This window comes from Symphalangus syndactylus, chromosome 20, assembly GCF_028878055.3.
Source record: "Symphalangus syndactylus isolate Jambi chromosome 20, NHGRI_mSymSyn1-v2.1_pri, whole genome shotgun sequence".
Classification (NCBI taxonomy): domain Eukaryota; kingdom Metazoa; phylum Chordata; class Mammalia; order Primates; family Hylobatidae; genus Symphalangus; species Symphalangus syndactylus.
Window position 1 is genome coordinate 26,070,610 of NC_072442.2, and position 23,042 is coordinate 26,093,651.

The following is a 23,042-nucleotide window of genomic DNA, read 5'->3' on the forward strand; positions in this document are numbered from 1 at the left end:
ATTTTTTTTGTATTTTTAGTAGAGATGAGGTCTCACCATGTTGACCAGGCTGGTCTCGAACTTCTAACCTCAAGTGATCCGCCTGCCTCGGCCTCCCAAAGTGATGGGATTACAGGTGTGAGCCACCGCTCCCAGCCCACAGTGATCCTTTTACAGCAAAGCTACTCCTTTGGTCTCAACCCTTTGTCATATTGTCACTTCCCAATAAAATCCAAACCCTACCAGATGATACATGATCCACCTATGATTTCCATCTAATTGCTCTCATTTGCTGTGCTCCAGCCACACTGGTCTTGCCCTTTTTCCATGCCAAACAAATCCCCATTTCAGGGCCACTGCACTTGCTGCTTCTCTTCTAGGATAGTTTCCCTCTAGAAATCCATGTAGCTCCTTCTCTCATTAAATGATCAGATATTTGTTTATGTGCCTCCTTAGCTAAGAGGCCTTCCTTATCTACCCTAACTAAAAGAGAATCCCCACATCACTCTTATCCTGATTTTTCCATAAAACTTGCCACATTACTGGGCATTATCTATTATTTAGTAATGTGTATATTGCTTATTGACAGTCTTCCCTACTATAATATGAGATCCATGAGGCAGAGACTTTGTTTTCTTCACTGCTGAATTCTCAGCACCTACAACAAGCCTACTCACTAAACATTTGTTGAATTAATCAATCTTCAGGATACATCAAATGTAAAATATCCTATCATATATTTATTGATGTGATGCACAGGAAAATGTCTGGAAGGGTACATACCAAAATGTTAATTATTTATTTAACCTGGTGGGAGGTGGTTTTTCTTTTCTTTTTTTTTTTTTTTTGAGACAGAGTTTCACTCTTGTTGCCCAGGCTGGAGTGGAATGGCAGGATCTTGGCTCATTGCAACCTCTGCCCCCAGGGTTCAAGCGATTCTACTGCCTCAGCCTCCCGAGTAGCTGGGATTACAGGTGCCTGCCACCACGCCCGCGTAATTTTTTGTATTTTTAGTAGAGACGGGATTTCACCATGTTGGTCAGGCTGGTCTAGAACTCCAGACCCTGTGATCCGCCCGCCTCGGCCTGCCAAAGTGCTGGAATTACAGGCGTGAGCCACCGCACCCGGCAGGGCTTTTTTTTTTTTTTTTTTTTTTTTTAAGAATGAACTTGTATTATGCATGTACCAAAAAAGAATGACAGGGTTCACACAGGCATAAAGTGTAAGTGAATTCTAAAAAAAGGTTGGGCAAATTTATCAAAGGCAGACTTCTAAATAGATGTAACAGTTATATAGTTCAGATAAACTACGGCTTGAATTCCCTTCCCCAGTACTTCCTAGCAGTGTGATCCCAAGTTATTTATGTGTCAGTGCCTAGATTTCTTCACCTGGAAAATGGGGATAACAACAGGTGTCTACCTCACAAGTTTTAAATGAGACCGTATGTGTAACCTGCTTTGTGCAATGTCTGGCATGCAATAAGTACTCGACAAATGGTAGCTATTAGAATCATCATTAACAGCAGTAATAAGAGATGTTGGGACATACCTAGCCCTCAAGATTGACATCAGAGTAGACCACCACATCCTCTCATCATTGCGCCTCAATTTGGGCCTCTGAAGCCCAAAGAGGGGATGGTTCTTTCCAAAGAAGACAATTCCGACGTTCCAGAAGCATCTGATTGAAACGCACCCTCTTCGCCCCTTAAAATCAGTCTGGTTCATCCACGAGCAGCCCTTCGGGGCCCGGACTGGAGAGGCAGCCACGGCTCGCCATCCCTGGGCTCAGTTCCCTCAGCCTCAATTTCCGTTGCTGCAACAGGGGTGGAGGTGGGAACGTTATCCCCAAACCCAGGCAGTCCCGGCTCAGCCCGCCTCACCGCACTCCGGAGGCGACCAAACAGCCCCACGCGCCGGGAAGCCTCAGGCAACGGGCCACGCGCCACACGGGCAAAGTGTTTACTGGTCGGATCAAAAGTCAGGCAAGCGGCTCAGCCCCATCCTCCCAGTCCTCAGGCACAGGGACAGCAGCGGACGCGCGGCGGGGACCGGGAAAAGGCCAAGGGGGCGGTGGCGGGCGCTCGGGACCCGGTGGGGGCCTCCACGGCCGAGGGGCGGAGGCGGCGGGCGCGCCGCACGCGGCGCGCTCGCCACTGCGCCGCCCGGGGGCGCGCACGCAAAGCCCGGAGGCGCGCGCGACCGGCGACTCCTTGGCGCGGATTAGGGGGACTCGGCGAGGTGAGGCGCCAGGCAGCGCTGGGCGGGCGGGTGGCGGGGCGCGAGCCCTTCTAGCGGGACTAGGGGGAAGCGGGGGCCACGAGATGCGGTGGGGGAGGAGGCGCGCGCTGCGGGCCCGACGCGGCGGGCTGGCGGGCGGGCGGTGCCGGGCCTCGCCGCTCTGTGGTGGAGGGCGGTGCGGGGCCCGGTCTGACCCCTGGGGTCCGCCCCGCGTCTGGGCGGTGCCCCAGTGCCCGGCCTCGCCATTTCCCGCTCGGCCCTGGAGCGCGTCGCTCTACCAAGAATGGCCACTGTGCCTGATGCCCCTGACCAGCGTTACCCATTTGAATTTCCTAGCAGGCCCTCCAAAGTAGGTATTTCAGTACCCTGTTAGAGCTGAGGCGCAGGTAAAATGACTGGCCCAGGCCGGTCCCACCCCGTAAGGATTTGAACGTTGGCTCCACAACTCGGGAGCCTGCGCCTTTCCTCCTCCCAGCGTGGACTCCTGCCCGGCGAAGTGCCTCACTTCCTTCTCCCGGTAACTGATTCGAATTTGGCGATTGTTAGTTTGGAGCTAGCGCCAGTGCTTCCACGGAAGTTGGTGTCAGAATGTGGTCTCTTGTGAAAGGAGGAGAAAGAAGATTCTGCCGACTGCAATATTGTGTTTTTTTGCCTTTTTTTTTTCTCCTAGGCTGTAGTGCAGTGCAGTGGCACGATCGCGGCTCACTGCAATCTCCGCCTCCCAGGCTCAAGCGATTCTCGTGCCTGAGGCGCGGGCCACCACGCCCGGCTAATATTTGTATTTTTAGTAGAGATGGGGTTTCACCATGTTGGCCAGGCTGGTTTCGAACTCCTGACCTCAAGTGATCCTTCCGCCTCGGCCTCCCAAAGTGCTGGGATTACAGGCGTGAGCCACCGCGCCCGGCCCTACTATTTTTTTTTTTTTTTTTTTTTTTTGAAATGGAGTTTCTCTCTTTCGCCCAGGCTAGAGTGCAGTGGCGCCATCTTAACTCACTGCAACCTCCGCTTCCTGGGTTCAAGTGATTCTCCTGCCTCAGCCTCCCCAGTACCTGGGATTACAGGCGCCTGCCACCACGCCTGGCTATTTTTTGTATTTTTAGTAGAGATGGGGTTTTGCTGTGTTGGCCAGGCTGATCTCGAACTCCTGACCTCAGGTGATCTGCCCACCTGGGACTCCCGAAGTGCTGGGATTACAGGCGTGAGCCACTGTGCCCGGCCTCCTACTGTGCTTTTTTGAGTGTTGTTCACTCCCTATTGACTGTGCATCCTTTACTAGACATCTGTTTTTGTTTTTTTTTTTTTGAGAGGGAGTTTCACACTTGTTGCTCAGGCCAGAGTGCAACGGCGTGTTCTCAGCCCACCGCAACCTCCACCTCCCGGGTTCAAGCAGTTCTCTTGCCTCAGCCTCCCAAGTAGCTGGATTACAGGCATACGCCACCACGCCCAGCTAATTTTGTATTTTTAGTAGAGACAGGGTTTCTACATGTTGGTCAGGCTGATCTCGGACTCCCGACTTCAGGTGATCTGCCCGCCTGGGCCTGCTAAAGTGCTGGGATTACAGGCGTGAGCCACTGCGTCCAGCCTTGACATCTGTGTTTGAAATGACACAGCTATCCCTTGTAAGACACTGCTCAAGTAACATACTCTTTCGGAGCTTGCTTTGTTTTGAAAAAGCAGCTTGCCCCGGAAGTGTGGGAGTGAGGATTCAAAGAATCCCCACACCGTGGTACCCATGGGTACCTAGCAAATGGAAAAAGTTCAGTAAATTTGGCTGTTATTTGATTGCTGTGTTCGTAATACACCCTTGCTAGACTCATTTTTCTTCAGAGCTCAACTTTTCCTGAGACGACAGCAAAGGGAGACCTACCCCACCCCAAAAAGGGAAAGTTCTTTGATGGCAGCGTTAGCGGAAATGTTGCCCACACTTAGTGATGAATTATTCTCCAAGCTAAAAATTACCAGGGTGAAAAAAATCATTTCAGAAAAGCTAAAGATGAATTAACCTTTCGTAGAATTAACATTTATTAGTCCACTACTATGTGTTTATTATATTCCTCCTGTATGCTTGGCATTTTAAAAGCATACGAATATGTATCCAATATAGTCTCTGCTTTCACTTATTTATTTATTTATTTATTTATTTATTTTTTATTTATTTTTATTTTTTTTTTGAGACGGAGTCTCGCTCTGTCACCCAGGCACCCAGGCTGGAGTGCAGTGGCACGATCTCGGCTCACTGCAAACTCCGCCTCCCGGGTTCACGCCATTCTCCTGCCTCAGCCTCTCCGAGTAGCTGGGACTACAGGCGCCCGCCACCACGCCCGGCTAATTTTTTGTATTTTTAGTAGAGACGGGGTTTCACCATGGTCTCGATCTCCTGACCTCGTGATCCGCCCGCCTCAGCCTCGCAAAGTGCTGGGATTACAAGCGTGAGCCACCGCGCCCAGCCTCACTTATTTATTTATTATTGATTTTTGAGACAGGATCTTACACTGTCGCCCAGGCTGGAGTGCAGTTGCACATTCTCGGCTTACTGCAACCTCCACCTGCCGGATTCAAGCAACTGTCATGCCTCAGCCTCCTGAGTAGCTAGGATTATAGGCGCCTGCCACCATGCCAAGCTAATTTTTTTGTATTTTTGGTAGAGACGGGGTTCTCACTGTGTTGCCCAGGCTGGTCTGAAACTCCTGACTTCAGGAGATTGACCTGCCTCAGTCTCCCAAAGAGCTGGAGTTACAGGCATGAGCTACCACACCCAGCCTGCTTTCACTTAATTTAGAAGTGGGGGAAAATATACATTCAGAGGTAATACTCACAAAGTAGAATGTGAAAAATGCCAGATAAAAAGCTGTGAGTGGGCCGAGCACGGTGGCTCATGCCTGTAATCCTGGCACTTGGGGAGGCTGAGGTGGGCAGATCACCTGAGGTCAGGAGTTCGAGACCAGCCTGGCCAACATGGTGAAACCCCGTCTCTACTAAAAATACAAAAATTAGCCAGGCCTGGTGGCCCGCGCCTGTAATCCCAGCTAATTGGGAGGCAGAGGCAGGAGAATCGCTTGAACCCGGGAGGCGGAGGTTGCAGTGAGCTAAGATCGTGCCATTGCACTCTAGCCTAGGCAACGAGAGTGAGACTTAGTCTCAAAAACAAACAAACAAAAAGCTGTGAGTGTACAGAAGGATTGTTTTTTGACTTCGTGTAAAATATTATTTCAAGGCCGGGCGTGGTGGCTCACGCTTGTAATCCCAGCACTTTGGGAGGCCGAGGCGGGCGGATCATGAGGTCAGGAGATCGAGACCACGGTGAAACCCTGTCTCTACTAAAAATACAAAAAAATTAGCCGGGCGTGGTGGCGGGCGCCTGTAGTCCCAGCTACTCGGAGAGGCTGAGGCAGGAGAATGGCGTGAACCCGGGAGGCGGAGCTTGCAGTGAGCCGAGATCGCGCCACTGCACTCCAGCCTGGGTGAGAGAGCGAGACTCCGTCTCAAAAAAAAAAAAAATAAAATAAAAAAAAAAAATAATAAAAAATATTATTTCAATTCTGCTTCAAAGAAGTTACTTTAGGCCAGGCATGGTGGCTCACACTTATAATCCCAGCACTCCAGCACTTTTAGAGGCTGAGGTGGGCGGATCACTTGAGGCCAAGAGTTTGAGACCAGCCTGGCCAACATGGTGAAACCCTGTCTCTCCTAAAAATACAAAACAATTAGCCAGGTATGGTGGTGGCACAAGACACGAGAATTAAAAATGAGAACCAAATGGAGAATGAGAATCCCTTGAACGTGGGAGGCAGAGGTTGCAGTGAGTACTCCAGCCTGGGCAACAGAGCCAGACTGTGTCTCCAAAAAAAAAAAGCAAAAGAGACTTAGTCTGTCCTCCAAGCTGGAGTGCAGTGGTGGCTCACTGCATCCTTGACCTCCCAGGCCTAAGTGTTCCACCTCATCCTCCTGAGTAGCTGGGACCATAGGCATGGGCCACTGTACCCAACTAACTTTTTTTTTTTTTTAAGAGATGGGGTCTCCCTATGTTGCCCAGGCTGATCTTGAACTCCTGGGTCCCAGTAATCCTCCCACGTCAGCCTCCCAGAGTGCTGGGATTACAGGCATGAGCCACTGTGCCTGGCCCTGTTACGTACTTGTTGAAAGAGTGAGGAACAAATGTATGTTGTAATAGATAGGATTTTTTGGTTTCCAGTTACAGAAACTCGTTCAGTCTTATTATTAAAGTTGAGTTTATTAAAGTTTATTAAAGATAGAGAAATGAGAGAAGAGTTAAACAGTTGAGCCACCTGGGGCTAGGGATCTCAACAGCCAGAGCACATGGACCGAATTCTTTGAGTGAATTCTAGTGAATAACTAAGCTCCAACTGCCTTCTCTCCTTTCATGTCTTACTCAAGATCCAGATTTCTGGAAGAAGAGACCTGGTTGCTTTAGCTTTTGTCAGGGGTGGGGAATGGGGTATTGTGATTGGCAGCCCCACCAGTACCACATGAAATGTGGGAGGGTCAGTTTCCCAAATAAAGATGGCGGCTAAGGAGAGAAATGATGCTGAGTAGAGAAAGCCAACAGTTGTTTATTAGAAATATGTATCATTTTCCCCTCCCACCCTCCCTGCCCCACAAACCCAGATCCTTCCTCATAAAAAAGAAAAAGAAATATGTAGCATTTATAGAGGACCAGGTACTATGCTACATTACTTATATGGATTATGATACTTGATTATGACATTTAATTCTCACAACTTTCGAGGTAGGCACTGTTATACCCACTACAGAGGAAGAAACAGGTTTTCAGAGGTAGAATAATTTTTCAACATTACAAAGCTAAGATGTGGCATAGCTGAGTGTGTTGCATATCTTCTCTTTATCTTGTCCCTTTGAATGATTTTCTGATCCATGTGCCACTTTTGTTTGTTCCTAGGGAGTTATCAAACTTTGGTGTATGTGTTGGTTGGTTCTGAAGTCTTGAAGAAGCTCTGTGCTGAGGAAGACCAAAGCAGCACTCATTGCCAATTAGGGAATGGACCGTTTGGGTTCCTTTAGCAGTAAGTACAGTGGGAACAAGTCTCAGGTGACTTGTTATTATTACTATTTTTTGAGGTGGACTCTCCCTCTGTTGCCCAGCCTGGGGTGCAGTGGCATGATCTTGGCTCACTGCAACTTCTGCCTCCCAGCTTTAAATGATTCTTCTGCCTCAGCCGCCCGAGTAGCTGGGACTACAGGTGCGCGCCACCACACACAGCTAATTTTTTTTATTTTTATTTTTAGTAGAGATAGGGTTTCACCATGTTGGCCAGGCTGGTCTTGAACTCCCGACCTCGGGTGATCCGCCCACCTCGGAGTCCCAAAGTGCTGGGATTACAGGTGTGAGTCACCACTCCTGGCCTTCAGGTGACTATTAATAGCAAACTAGAGTGGAAGTTGATCAAGGAAGAAAAATAAACAATGAAGTTAGGCAATAAAGCCCTTTGACTCTGATTCTAAGGGAATTATGAGTATCAAAATAAAATCAATTAATACATATTGATTACCCATTGAACACATGACACAAACATAGGACCCTGGGTCTTAGAAGAAAGTGAAGCGGCCGGGCACAGTGGCTCACGCCTGTAATGCCAGCACTTTGGGAGGCCGAGGCAGGCAGATCACGAGGTCAGGAGATGGAGACCATCCTGGCTAACACAGTGAAATCCCGTCTCTAGTAAAAAATAGAAAAAATTAGCCAGGCGTGGTGGCAGGCACCTGTAGTCCCAGCTACTCGGGAGGCTGAGGCAGGAGAATGGCGTGAACCTGGGAGGCGGAGCTTGCAGTGAACCGAGATTGTGCCACTGCACTCCAGCTTGGGCGACAGAGTGAGACTCTGTCTCAAAAAAGGAAAAAAAAAAAAAAGAAAATGAGGCTGAGATGGACCAGGCATATTCTGATTAACCTGTAGTTAAACCTAGAAAAGCCATGGGATTTCTGTTTAGATCAATAACATGTTTCAGGCACCTTGATAAGAAATGTGTCAGTGGTAAGATAAAGGAAAGATCACCCCACCTCCCCCATGCTGTGGAACTTGTTTCTAAACCACGGTAGAATAATGTAGAGAATTATGGGGTATGTGTAAAGTAAATTCAAGTAGCCATAACTATGGATAAAAAAATTGTACTGGCCAGGCACCGTGGCTCACGCCTGTAATCCCAGCACTTTGGGAGGTCTAGGCAGGTGGATCATGAGGTCAGGAGTTTGAAACCAGCCTGGCCAACAAGGCGAAACCCCGTCTCTACTAAAAATACAAAAATTAGCTGGGGGTGATGGCGGGTGACTATAATCCCAGCCACTCGGGAGGCTGAGGCAGGAGAATCGCTTGAACCTGGGAGGCAGAGGCTACAGTAAACCAAGATCATGCCACTGCACTCCAGCCTGGGTGACAAGAGCAAGAATCTGTCTCAAAAAAAAAAAATTTTACTGCTCTTTTTCCCTGATTCTGAATATATGAGATTTGGCAGAAATAGAAATTCCATTGTTAGATGTTTAGTAGTATCCCAATGAGAAGAATCAGAAAGGTACTTTTTGGGTGTTGTTTCCTCTTCAACAATTCGTGGTTTTTTTTGAGATGGAGTCTTGCTGCGTTACCCAGGCTGGAGTGCAATGGCATGATCTCGGCTTACTGCAACCTCCGCCTCCCGGGTTCAAGCAATTCTCCATCTCAGCCTCCCGAGTAGCTGGGAGTGTATAGGCGTCTGCCACCATGCCCGGCTAATTTTTGTATTTTTAGTAGAGACAGGGTTTCACCTTGTTGGTCAGGCTGGTCTTGAACTCCTGACCTCAGGTGATTCACCAGCCTCGTCCTCCCAAAGTGCTAGGATTACAGGGGTGAGCCACCACTCCCCGCCTGACAGAACAGTTTCTTAAAGGAGCTGTAATTTACTCTTTGATCACACTCCTAATATAAATTTAGGAGAGAATGGAGTCTTCAGACACATCTAGTTCAACTCTTTCATTTTACATACAGAGAAATCTGGACTGCTAAGTGGACTGCTCCAATGCTGGGAATATCCAAAATAATGTTAAACTTCTTTTTGGAAACAATTTCAAACTTAAGTTGCAAGAATAAGAATACAAACAATACCCACATACCTATTGTTAACCCTTTACTCCATCTGCTTTGTCATTTGCATGCGTGCTCTCTCTCTCTCTCTCTGTGTATGTATATATATGTTTTTTATTTTTTAATTTTTTTTGTTTTTAAGAGATGGGGTCTCACTCTATCACCCAGGCTGGAGTGCAGTGGCACAATCATAGCCCACTGGAGCCTTGAATTCCTGGGCTCAAGCGATGTCCCCACCTTGGCCTCCCAGTGTGTTGGTATTATAGGCATAAGCCACCATGCCTGGCCCAGTCTTTACTATTAAGATTGCAAAAAGATGATTTCCCGCCCCCCTCCCAAAATCTAGTGCTCTCTCCACATTTACTAGTTAGCATTTTTAGTTTTTATTTTAGGTTCAGGGGTACATGTGCAGGGTTGTTATATAGATAAACTTCTTGTCACAGGAGTTTTGTGTACAAATTATTTTGTCACCAAGATAATAAGCATAGCACTCGAGAGGTAGTTTTTGGATCCTCTCCTGCCTCCCACTGTTCACCATCAAGAAGGCCCTGGTTTCTGTTCCCCTCTTTGTGTCCATGTGTTCTTGTTTTTTTAGCTCATACTTGTGAGATCAGAGAGTATTTGGTTTTCTCTTCCTGTGTTAGTTTGCTTAGGATAATGACCTCCAGCTCCATCCATGTTGCTGCAAAGGACATGATCTCATTACTTTTTTATGGCTGCATAGTATTCCGTGGTGTATATGTACCACGTTTTCTTTATCTGTTCACTTTTTTACTTATTTTTTATTATGGACACAGGAATTCCTATTTTTTCAATGACTTATGATTTATTAGCATACATAACTAGCTAGGTTCATGGATTATTCCAAATTTGGCCACTGGGCATCCCTTCAAATGGGCTTCTACATCCTTATAGTGTACACTCATCATTTTTTTTTTTCTTTTTAGCATCTCCATCCTTTTTGGCATAACTAAATACTCCAAGTGCATCCTGTACTCCCCCGACCCTGGAATCAGCCACTTCTCTAAGGAGTCCTGGTACTTTTACAAGGGAGTCATATCAGAGACCAAGATCTTTTCATCTACTAGAATATTTTTGCATCTTGGCCCTTTTGGGCTGACAGAACTAGGAAATATATGCGTGTTATGTGCTATATACATATATGCCAGTATACATACACATTTACTTACACATATACTTCTTTTTAGGAAATCACGAGTTCACATTCTTACCTCTAATTCGTCATCATAGGCTTTTTACTTATCTGCATTAATTCCTCATTCACATGTCTCTACTCAGTGAGAACCCTGGCTCCCAACATCAGTACAATTCCACTATCCCCTGCCCTCAACCCCTTGTACTTACCAACTTCATTGTTTTCTGGTTTAATCTGTCCCTTAATCCTTTTTGCAAAGATAAGAGGACTGTTTTTTACTCTAATTTTTTTCTTTTTCTTTTCTCTTTTTTTTTTCTGAGACAGAGTTTCGCTCTTGTCACCCAGGCTAGAGTGCAGTGCCACGATCTCAGCTTACTGCAGTCTCCACCTCCTGGATTCAGGTGATTGTCCTGCCTCAGCCTCCTGAGTAGCTGGGATTACAGGCGTCTGCCACCACGCCTGGCTAATTTTTGTATACGGGATTTCACCATGTTGGCCAGGCTGGTCTTGAACTCCTGATCTCAGGTGATCCACCCGCCTTGGCCTCCCAAAGTACTGGGATTACAGGCACAAGCCACCGTGCCCGGCCTCTAATTTCTTATAGGAAAGATAGCATACTATATATATGTGTTCTTTTGTACTTTTAAAAAAATTCTTCAATCAGCACCAGGATTGTACTTTTTTTCCCCCACTTAATAGTATCTCCTGGAAATACTGTATTAGTTGGTAGAGATTGTCCTCATTCTGTTTTTTATAGTTGCATAATACTTCATTGTGTGGATATATTATTATTCAAATAATTGCTTATACTTGGACATCTAAGTAGTATTTTGCAATTACATCTAATATTATAATATATAATCTTGGACATGTGTATTTTTGTATTATTGGAAATGTATATTCATGGTAAAAAATTCCTAGAAGTGAGATTGCTGGGTCAAAAGATAATCCCCCTCTGTATGAGTTGTACTATTTTGTATTCCCACCAATGATACGTAAGAGTGTCCGGGCTGGGCGCGGTGGCTCAGGCATGTAATCCCAGAACTTTGGGAGGCCGAGGCAGGTGGAACATGAGGTCAGGTGTTCGAGACCAGCCTGACCACCATGGTGAAGCCTCTACTAAAAATACAAAACATTAGCCAGGCTTGGTGGTATGTGCCTGTAATCCCAGCTACTCAGGAGGCTGAGGCAGGAGAATCGCTTGAACCTGGGATGCAGAGGTTGCAGTGAGCCAAGATTGTGCCACTGCACTCCGGCCTGGGCGACAAGAATGAAACTCCTTCTCAAAAAAAAAAAAAAAAAGTGTCTATATTCCCACAGCCTGACTAATTATATTGTCAGGCATTGAAACTTTTGCCAATCTGATGGGTGAGAAACTGTATGTCAGGGTAGTTTTAATTTTTATCTTGCTTATGAGTGAAGCTGAACATTTTTTCATATGTTTGAGGCCATTTTGTCTGTTTTTTTTCCCTCAAAGTATCTTTGTGTCTTTCACAGCAGGATCTTTGGTCTTTTATTCTCCCTCTCAATTTTTTTTTTTTTTAAACGGAGTTTCGCTGTTGTCACCCAGGCTGGAGTGCAATGGTGCGGTCTCGGCCCACCGTAACCTCTGTCTCCCAGGTTCAAGCGATTCTCCTGCCTCAGCCTCCCAAGCAGCTGGGATTACAGGCACATGCAGCCACGCCCAGATAATTTTTGTATTTTTATTAGAGATGGGGTTTCCTTCATGTTGGCCAGGCTGGTCTCGAACTCCCAACCTCACGTGATCTGCCTGCCTCGGCCTCCCTCTCAATTTTTTAAAGTTGTTTGCATACTGGGGATTTCAGTGCTTTTTTCTGATATGTTTACAAATATTTTCTTACAGTATACTTGCTTTTTTACTTTCCTTATGGAGTTTTTGCCAAAAAAAGTTTTTTGTTTTCTTTTTATTAATGTAGTCAAGTTTATTAACCCTTTATTGCCCCTGGATTTTGAATGATGGTTAAAAAGCCTCATTCGGCCACGCATGGTCGCTCATGCCTGTAGTCCCAGCACTTTGGGAGGCCGAGGCAGGCGGATCACGAGGTCAGGAGATTGAGACCATCCTGGCCAACATGGTGAAATGCCGTCTCTACTGAAAATACAAAAATTAGCTGGGCATGGTGGCACACACCTATTGTCCCAACTACTTGAGAGGCTGAGGCAGGAGAATCGCTTGAACCCTGCAGGCAGAGGTTGGAGTGAGCCAAGATCACACCACTACGCTCCAGCCTTCCAGCCTGCCAGCCTGGCAACAGAATGAGAGTCTGCCTCAAAAAAAAAAAAACAAAAAAACAAAAAAAACCTCTCTCTTGTTTCCTGTTATCTCAGTGAAAAAATAGATAAATAAAAAAGCCTTTCTTTTAGATTTTAAAAAATTTTGAAATACCTTTTGAAGGACAGTTGGGCTCTGTATCAAAAACCTAAAAAATGCTCAATAACTGTACACTCAGCAATTCTAGTTCTAGGAAAATATATATCCTGAGGAACAAATGTGAAATGTACATACAAGAGACCGGGCACAGTGGCTTACGACTGTAATCCCAGCACTCTGGGAGGCTGAGGCAGACGGATCACCTGAGGTCAGGAGTTCGAGACCAGCCTGGCCAACATGGTGAAACCCCGCCTCTACTGAAAATACAAAAATCAGCAGGGTGTGTTGGTGGGCGTTAATTCCAGCTACTTGGGAGGCTGAGGCAGGAGAGTCGCTTGAACTTGGTAGGCAGAGGCTGCAGTGAGCTGAGATCACACCACTGCACTACAGCCTGGGCGACAGAGCAAGACTCCATCTCAAAAAAAAAAAAAAATTAGCTGGGCGTGGTGGCATGCACCTGTAGTCCCAGATACTTAGGGAGGCTGAGGTGGGAGGATCACTGAGTCTGGGAGGCAGAGTTTGCAATCAGCCAAGTTTACTATTTGGAAATAAAATACATGGACAATATGTCTACATACATGATTTCTTCTTTTTTTCTTGAGACATAGTCTCGCTCTGTTGCCCATGCTAGAGTGCAGTGGCACAATCTCAGCTCATTGCCACCTCTGCCTCCTAGGTTCAAGTGATTCTCATGCTGCAGCCTCCGGAGTAGCTAGGACTACAGGTGTGCGTCACCAGGCCCGGACAATTTTTGTATTTTTAGTAGAGGTGGTCTTGAACTTCTGGCCTCAAGTGGTCCACCTGTCTTGGCATCCCAAAGTGCTGGGATTACAGGTGTGAGCCACCATGCCTGGCATACGTAATTTCAAAAAGTAAAAATAATAATGCCCTAACTATAATAAAAGAGATAAATACAAGAGAAGTAATCTATGGTAAAACAATGCAATTTATAATAAAGCAATATGTATTTCAATATGTTTAGATTACGATAGAAGACATGATTTAAGTACTAGATACTTGAACCCATATGTTCAATCACTGTGCATATACAAATGCAGAATGATTCAAGTGTGTCATGTTGGTGACTAAGAAACACCACAAGCTAGAATAACTAAACGTTCTGAACAAAACAAAATACATTCCCCTTTAGAGTTATATACAATTGCCTTTCTGGAAATTTCAGTGCATATTAAAACTGTCAAAAATACTTCACTTTTTATATAACATGGAATTAGGTTCTAGGTCATATGAGGTTTTTCATTCACTTGAATGTCTGGTGGGACATTTGAAAGTTGCACAGGACACACAAAAAAGTCAATTTTTATTAGAATGTATTGAGCATTGCAGGATATCTAGAATCCCTGTTTTAGGGGCCTGCAGAATGCCAGTGGGGCTCTCTGGTCACTGTGGCAACAAAAAGGTACCTCCTCAGATTTCCAAATGTCTCCCTAGGGGGGAGTTGAGTACAATTAGGTTATATAATATAATCGATACAATGGAATGTTATTTATCCATTAGAAAGAACAAGGAAGGTCAATGTGTATTGTCATGAAAAGATGTCCACAATATATTGTCAAGTGAAAAAACATCATGTATGATATTCCACTTTTTCTTTTTCTTTTTTTTTTGAGATGGAGTTTCGCTCTTGTCACCCAGGCTGGAGTGCAGTGGCGTGATCTCAGCTCACTGCAACCTCCGCCTCCTGGGTTCAAGTGATTCTCCTGCCTCAGCCTCCTGAGTAGCTGGGATTAGGCGCCCACCACCACATCCAGCTAATTTTTGTATTTTTAGTAGAGGTGGGGGTTTCACCATGTTGGCCAGGCTGGTCTTGAACTCCTAACCTCTGGTGATCCACCTGGCTCAGCCTCCCAAAGTGCTGGGATTATAGGTATGAGCCACCGTGCCTGGCTGTTTTTTCTTTTTATTATTTTTGGTAGAAGCAGGCTCTCGCCGTATTGCCCAGGGTGGTCTTGACTTCCTAAGCTGAAGCGATCATCCTGCCTTTTCCTCCCAAAGTGCTGGGGTTACAGGCATGACCCACCGAACCCAGCCTCTACTTTTGTTGAATATATGTACTATATTATATAGAAGAAAGGTTGGAAAAATATTTTTCAAAATGCTAATTGTGGATGACATACTTTACAGTTTTATTTTAGTCTGGAATGTTAAGAACTTACTTTTACAAAGTAATTGCTTTTTTTTTTTTCTTTTTGAGACAGGGTCTTGCTTTCTTACCCAGGCTGGAGTGCAATGGCGTGCTCATGGCTTACTGCAGCCTCGACCTCAGCTCAAGTGATCCTCCTACCTCAGGCCTCCGTATAGCTGGGACCACCAAGCATGCACCACTGCACCTGCCTAAATTTGTGAGGTTTTTTTTTGTAGAGACAGGGTTTCACCATGTTCCCCAGGCTGGTCTTGAACTCCTGAGCTCAAGTGATCCACCCACCTTCGTCTCCCAGAGTGCTAGAATTACATGCATGAGCCACTGTGGCCCGCCCAGTAATTGCTTCTTGACATAAGGATTTAAAAAATCACTTTGGGCCTGCAATCCTAGCACTTTGGGAGGCTACGCCAGGTAGATTTCTTGAATCCAGGAGTTCAAGACCAGCCTGGGCAACATGGGAAACCCCCCACCGCCCCACTAAAAATACAAAATTTAGCTGGGCATAGTGCACATACATGTAATCCAGCTACTTGGGAGGCTGAGGCATGAGAATTGCTTGAACGTGGGAGGCTGAGGTTTCAGTGAGCTGAGATCAAGCCACTGCACTGCAGCCTGAGTAACCAGAGTGAGACACTGTCTCAAAAAAAAAAGACCACTTTTCAGGAGTTCGAGACCAGCCTGGCCAATATGGTGAAACCTGTCTCTACTAAAAATATCAAAAATTAGCCCGTCATGGTGGTGTGCGCTTGTAGTCCCAGCTACTCGGGAGGCTGAGGGAGAAGAATCACCTGAATCCAGGAGGTGGAGGTTGCAGTGAGCTGAGATCGTGCCACTGCACTCCAGCCTGGGCGACAGAGCAAGACTCCGTCTCCAAAAAAAAACAAAAAACAACAACAACAAAAAACTACTTTGCTCAATGGCTATGCCTTTTTTAAAAATAGGATAGTTGGAGGAAAGAGAGAAGCAAGCTTATATCTAACAGGAAGTAAGGAAGAGGGTAACTTGATAGAAGTTGGCATCTGTCACTTAATATACAACAATTTTTGGCTCAGTGCAGTGGCTCACTCCTATAATCACAGTACTTTGGGAGGCTGGGGCAGAAGGATCACTTGAGGCTGGGAGTTTGAGACCAGCCTGTGCAACATAGCAAGATTTGTTCTTCTGTATTAAAATTTAAAATGGGGGAAATGGAGTAGCTGTGCAGTTTCATATACTGAATTTGAAGCTACTGCCAGGAGTACATTTTTTTCTTTCATCATTTTCTTCTGTGTCTTTTTTTTTTTTTTTTGAGATGGGGTTTCGCTCTTGTCACCCAGGCTGGAGTGCAATGGCACGATCTCAGCTTACTGCAACCTCTGCCTCCCGGGTTCAAACGATTCTCCTGCCTCAGCCTCCTGAGTAGCTGAGATTACAGGTGCCCGCCACCACACCTGGCTAATTTTTGTATTTTTAGTGGAGATGGGGTTTCGCCACGCTGGTCAGGTTAGTCTTGAACTCCTGAGCTCAAGTGATCAGCCCGCCTCGGCCTCCCAAAGTGCTGGGATTATAGGTTTGAGCCACCGCACCCACCCTCTATATCTTCTTAAAAACAAATAAAGAGAACAGTGATCATCACTTGGAAGAGGGAAAGGTACCTTGAAGAATGTTTCTTGGACTTTAGGGGGGCAAATACTATTACAGAATGTGAGAAATCCTGTTCCAGGCTGAACAAATTAAATTCCTTCATCTACTTTCAAAGCCTTTCTTTTCTTAGATTCTTGTGATTGATCATAGAGAACAATTTTGCTAGGTTGCCGTGACTCTAGAGGCCAAATTTGGGGCAACCAGGGACACATATATCAGCATTTTTATGAGTTTTGAGAGTTTGGATTGTACTCCTTGTCTTCATAGTTTGGAGACATACCACTGTCATTGGAGTAGAAGATCTGCTGTGTTATGTACTTACCATGAGAGAAAGGGAGGAAGCTTCCTGGGTTTCAGTTCCCACTCAGAGCCAGGTGCGGTGGCTCATGCCTATAATTCCACCACTTTGGGAAGCTGAGGCAGGAGGACTTCTTAAGACCAGTGTGGGCAACATAGTGAGACCCTGTCTCTACAAAAATTAAAAATTTAGCCAGGCGCAGTGGTGCAAGTCTGTCCCTCCTCTTGGGAGGCTGAGGTGGGAGGATCACCTGAGCCTGGGGAGATTGAAGCCACAGTGAGCCGTGATCACACCACTGCACTCCAGCCTGGGCGACAGTCCAAGACCCTGTCTCAAGAAGACCCTGACTCAAGAAAAAAAAAAAATCCGAACTCAGATATAAAATAGTATATTCCAAGATACGTATTTAGAGGAGACATGTATTTAGAGGCTAGCTGAGTGTGGTGGCTCATACCTGTAATTCCAACACTTTAGGAAGCTGAGGCAGCTCAAATTCCTGGGACCGTTTGAGCCCAGGAATTCGAGACCAGCCTAGGCAACATAGTGAAACTCTGTCTCTACAGAAAATAAATTTTAAAAAAGTACCCGGGTGTGGTGGCTGGTGCCTGTAGTCCCTGCTAGTTAGGAGGCTGAGGTGGGAGGCTCACATGAGCCTGGGAGGTTGAGGCTACATTGAGGCATGATCGTGCAACCACACTTCAGCCTAGGTGACAGAGTGAGACCCTATCTCAAAAAAAAAAGGAGTTTTCTCTTATTTGCCCCGACTTTTTATTATGAAAAATTTTAAACTTAAATAGAAAAGTCAAAAGAACAGTACAGTGATGATGATGTGTTTTTTTATTTTTTCATTTTTTTTTGGAGACGGAGTCTCTGTCGCCTAGACTGGAGTGCGGTGGCACGATCTTGGATCACTGCAACCTCCACCTCCCGGGTTCAAGCAGTTTTTCTGCCTCAGCCTCCTGTGTAGCTGGGACTACAGGTGCATGCCGCCATGCTTGGCTAATTTTTTTTTTTTTGTTTGTTTGTTTGTTTGTTTGTTTTGAGACGGAGTCTTACTCTGTCGCCCAGGCTGGAGTGCAGCGGCGCGATCTCGACTCACTGCAACCTCTGCCTCCTGGGTTCAAGCGATTCCTCTGCCTCAGCCTCCTGAGTAGCTGGGATTACAGGTGTGCACCACCACACACGGCTAATTTTTGTATTTTTAGTAGAGATGGGGTTTCACCATCTTGGCCAGGCTGGTCTTGAACTCCTCACCTCATGATCCACCCGCCTCGGCCCCCCAAAGTGCTGGGATTACAGGCATGAGCCACCATGCCCAGCCAATTTTTTTGTATTTTTAGTAGAGACAGGGTTTCACTGTGTTGCCCAGGCTGGTCTCAAACTCCTAAGCTCAGGTAATCTGCCTGCCTCAGCCTCCCAAAGTGCTGGGATTACAGGCGTGAGCCACCATGCCCAGCTGATTATTATTATTATTATTATTGCTATTATTATTATTATTATTATTTGAGACAGGGTCTAGCTCTGTCGCCCAGGCTGGAGTGCAGTGGCACAATCTTGGCTCACGGCAACCTTCGCCTTCTGGGTTCAACTGATTCTTGTGCCTCAACTTCGCAAGTAGCTGGGATTATAGGCTGTGCCCCCATCCCTGGCTGTTTGTATTTTTAGTAGAGACAGGGTTTCGCCAGGTTGGCGAGGCTGGTCCCAAACTTCTGGCCTCAGGTGATGCACCCACCTTGGCCTCCCAAAGTGCTGGAATTACAGAGTAAGCTAAGGTGGCCGGCCTACAGTGATTATTTATATGCTTGCTACCTAGATTCAGCAATTGTTAACATTCTGTCAGATTTTCTTTATATTGTATGTGTAGGTATGTGTCCATTTTATGCTCCCGGAAAAATAAGTTTGGGATATCATGAAACTTCCAGTTAAAAATGTGTTCGTGACTGGGCATGGTAGCTCATACCTATAATTCCAGAGCTTTGAGAGGCCAAGGAAGGAACATTCTTTGAACCTAAAAGTTCAAGACCAGCCTGGGCAACATGGTGAGACATCGTCTCTACAAAAAATTAACCAGGTGTGGTGGCATGTGCCTGTAGTCCTAACTACTTGGGAGGCTGAGGCAGGAGGATCGCTTGAGCCCAGGGGTTTCAGGTTACAGTGAGCTATTGTCAAGCCACTGTACTCCAGCCTGGGTGGCAGAGCAAGACCTTGTCTCTAAAAGTATATAAATAAATGAACAAACATATGCTTGTAAATTTCTCTGCAGGGTTCATATCTACGTAAATGCTGTGTGAAAAGGAACAATGCTGCCCTGAAGTTAAAAGGAGCATAATTTTTGCTTTTTTTTATTTGTAATGAGCTCATCTTGTCTCCATGAACTTTTCAGCTCAGCTCACTACTTGTGTGGTCATTTGGGGATTTTCACCTTTTTGCACTTAAGATAACCATAAGGTGGTCTGAAATGTGCATTTGTTTTCTGTTTGTTCTAGATGATCCCTCTGATAAGCCACCTTGCCGAGGCTGCTCCTCCTACCTCATGGAGCCTTATATCAAGTGTGCTGAATGTGGGCCGCCTCCTTTTTTCCTCTGCTTGCAGGTAACTCACTAATGCTGGCCTCTCCTAGCCTAGTTTTATGCTATTTTTTATGATGTAGTATTTCGGAGATTACTGTCAACTGCTAAGGAGATCTATATCTTATGAAATCTATTCCTTCCAATTTTTCTTTTTCTTTTTTTTTGAGATGGAGTCTCACTCTGTCGCCCAGGCTGGAGTGCAGTGGTGTGATCTCTGTTCACTGCAATCTCTGCCTCTTAGGTTCAAGCGATTCTCCTGCCTCAGCCTCCTGAGTAGCTGAGATTACAGGCACACACCAACCATTACGCCTGGCTGATTTTTGTATTTTTAGTAGAGACGGGGTTTCACCATGTTGGTCAGGGTGGTTTTGAACTCCTAACCTCATGATCCACCTGCCTCAGCCTCCCAAAGTTCTGGGATTACAGGTGTGAGCCACCGCGCCCGGCCCCAATTTTTCATTATACGTTTTACCAGCGAAAAGTTGAGAAACAGAGCAGTTAGGTGAGACAGACTGTTGATTAGTCCACATCTGTTTTTAAACCTAATACTTGGCCAGGCACAGTGGCTCATGCCTGTAGTCGTAGCAGTTTTGGAGGACGAGGCAGGTGGATCACCTGAGGTCAAGAGTTCAAGACCAGCCTAGTCAACGTGGTGAAATCCCGTCTCCACAAAAATAAAAAAAAATTAGCTGGGCATGATGGCGGGTGCCTGTAATCCCAGCTACTTGGGAGGCCGGGGCAGGAGAATCTCTGTTTTTTTTTGAGACGACGTCTCGCTGCGTCACCAGGCTGGAGTGCAGTGGCACAATCTTGGCTCACTGCAACCTCCACTTCCCGGGTTCAAGTGATTCTCCTGCCTCGCACATTGCACTCCAGGCTGGGCGACAGAGCAAGACTCTGTATCAAAAAACAAACAAACAAAAACCTAATAGTTAACATTGTTTTTGTTGTTGTTGTTTTGTTGAGACGGAGTTTCGCTCTTGTTTCCCAGGCTGGAGTGCAATGGTGTGATCTTGGCTTGCCGCAACCTCTGCCTCCCGGGTTCAAGCGATTCTCCTGCCTCAGCCTCCCGAGTAGCTGGGATTACAGGCATGCACTACCACCCCCGGCTAATTTTGTATTTTTAGTAGAGACGGGGTTTCTCCACGTTGGTCAGGCTGGTCTTGAACTCTAGACCTCAGGTGATCTGCCTGCCTCGGTCTCCCAAAGTGCTGGGATTACAGGGCGTGAGCCACCATGCCCGGCTGTTTTTTTTTTTTTTTTCTTTTCCACGACAGAGTCTTGCTCTATCACCCAGGCTGGAGTGCAGTGGCGTGATCTCGGTTCACTGCAAGCTCTGCCTCCCGGGTTCGAGGGATTCTCCTGCCTCAACCTCCCGAGTAGCTGTGGTTACGGGTGCATGCCACCATTCCCAGCTAATTTTTTATATTTTTGGTAGAGACGGGGTTTTCTCACGTTGGCCAGGCTAGTCTCAAACTTCTGACCTCAAGTGATCCTCCTGCCTCAGCCCTGGAAGTGCTGGGATTGCAGACGTGAGCTACCACACCCGGCCATAACACTGTTTTTTTAAGTTAAAGTATTGAAATCACAGGAAACAACTGGAAGATTATTCCTTTTGATGACACTGTTTATTGTCTTGTTGAAGACTGATCTCTGTGTAGATGACAAGGGAAGAAACAATTTTTGTGGGTGATAATGGTAATAATAATACTAATTATAAGTACTTACTCTTTACCAGGCACCACTTTGAGTACTTTACATGAATTAACCCTTAAATCATCACTATAATCCTATGAAGTACCTATGATTAGTATCCCCATTTTACAGATGAAGAAATTTAGGCTAAGAGAGGTTAAGTAACTTGTTCAAGGTCACACAGCAAATACCATATTTTATCAGATCTAAGACACCATTGATTATAAGAAGCACCTGAATTTCAGAAATGTTAAAATGTAAAATTGGCTGCTGAAAGTTGTGATATACTTTCTTTTTTTTTTTTTTTTTCTTTTTTTTTTTTTTGAGACGGAATCAATCTCGCTCTGTCGCCCAGGCTGGAGTTCAGTGGCGCCATCTAGGCTCACTGCAAGTTCCGCCTCCCGGGTTCACGCCATTCTCCTGCCTCAGCCTCCCGAGTAGCTGGGATTATAGGCGCCGCTACCACGCCCGGCTAATTTTTTGTATTTTTTAGTAGAGACGGGGTTTCACCGTGTTAGCCAGGATGGTCTCGATCTCCTGACGTCATGATCCACCCGCCTCGGCCTCCCAAAGTGCTGGGATTACAGGCGTGAGCCACCCTGCCCGGCCTCGAAAGTTGTGATGTACTTTCGATTATAAGATGAATCTTGATTTCAGAGAGTTTTTTTATTTTTTTGAGACAAGGTTTCACTGTGTCCTCTAGGCTGGAGTGCAGTGGCATGATCATGGCTCAATGCTACCTCTATCTTCCAGGCTTAAGTGATCCTTCTACCTCAGCTTCCCAAGTATCTGGGACTACATGCTTGTGCCACCATGTCCGGCTAATTTTTTTTTTTTCTTTTCTGTGGAGAAAGGGTCTCGCCTTGTTGCTCAGGCTGGTCTGGAATTCTTGAGCTCAAGCAATCCTATCGCCTCAGCCTCCCAGAATGCTAGGATTACTCCAGGCCTACTTCAGGGACTTTTTATTTTTCTTTAAAAAAAAATTTTTTTTTTTTTTTTTTTTTGAGACGGAGTCTCGCTCTGTCGCCCAGGCTAGAGTGCAGTGGCGCAATCTCGGCTCACTGCAAGCTCCGCCTCCCGGGTTCATGCCATTCTCCTGCCTCAGCCTCTCCGAGTAGCTGGGACTACAGGCGCCCGCCACCGCGCCCGGCTAATTTTTTGTATTTTTAGTAGAGACGGGGTTTCACCGTGGTCTCGATCTCCTGACCTCGTGATCCGCCCGCCTCGGCCTCCCAAAGTGCTGGGATTACAAGCGTGAGCCACCGCGCCCGGCCAAAAAAAAAAAAAATTAAAGAATTTTTTTTTAGAGATGGGGTCTTGCTCTGCTGCTCAGCCTGGAGTGCAGTGGTGTAATCATAGCTCACTGCAGCCTCGACCTCCTGGGCTCAATGATCCTCCTCCCTTGGCCTGCCCTGGGTAACTAGGTCTATGGGCACAAGCCACAATGCCCAGCCCAGAGTTTAAAATGTGAAAAAATATTTATCTTAGAATGGCTGAAATACGGTTACAGAGCCAGGATTCAAATTTAGGCTGTATGATTGTGATTCCAGGGTGTATGCTCTTCTCAAAGAGTTGTCTTAGAAAAAAGTATTTTTTTCAGACTTGTTTTTTCTCTGTGAGGGCCACTGAAAAGCTGTGATCATGATTCCACCATTCTGTTGCAGCTGCAGACAAGATTAAATGAATCCTTAAAAAATTGTTGGCCGGGCTAGGTGGCTCATGCCTGTAATCCCAGCACTTTGGTAGGCCAAGACAGGTGAATCACAAGATCAGGAGTTCGAGGCCAGCCTGGCCAAGATGGTGAAATCCCGTCTCTACTAAAAATATGAAAATTAGC

General features: G+C 46.0%; 1 protein-coding gene across 21 annotated transcripts in view; it reads left to right on the plus strand.

Moving 5' to 3' along the window:
- The first annotated feature begins 2,121 nt into the window (after positions 1–2,121).
- TADA2A (transcriptional adaptor 2A) overlaps positions 2,122–23,042 on the plus strand; it is an 83,212-nt gene continuing 62,291 nt past the window's right edge. For 8 of the 21 annotated variants that reach the window (XR_010118050.1, XR_010118052.1, XR_010118053.1 and 5 more), the window contains exons 1-3: positions 2,122–2,216; positions 7,135–7,258; positions 19,426–19,532. Coding sequence is in view for 9 of the 21 variants with exons in the window: in XM_063628717.1 (XP_063484787.1) it covers positions 7,234–7,258; positions 19,426–19,532 (132 nt within the window). In the remaining 12 variants the exon portion in view is untranslated. Of the gene's footprint in view, positions 2,217–2,303; positions 2,734–7,134; positions 7,259–19,425; positions 19,533–23,042 lie in introns of those variants that run through there. The other 13 variants (XR_010118051.1, XR_010118056.1, XM_063628718.1 and 10 more) reach the window with 5 other exon arrangements.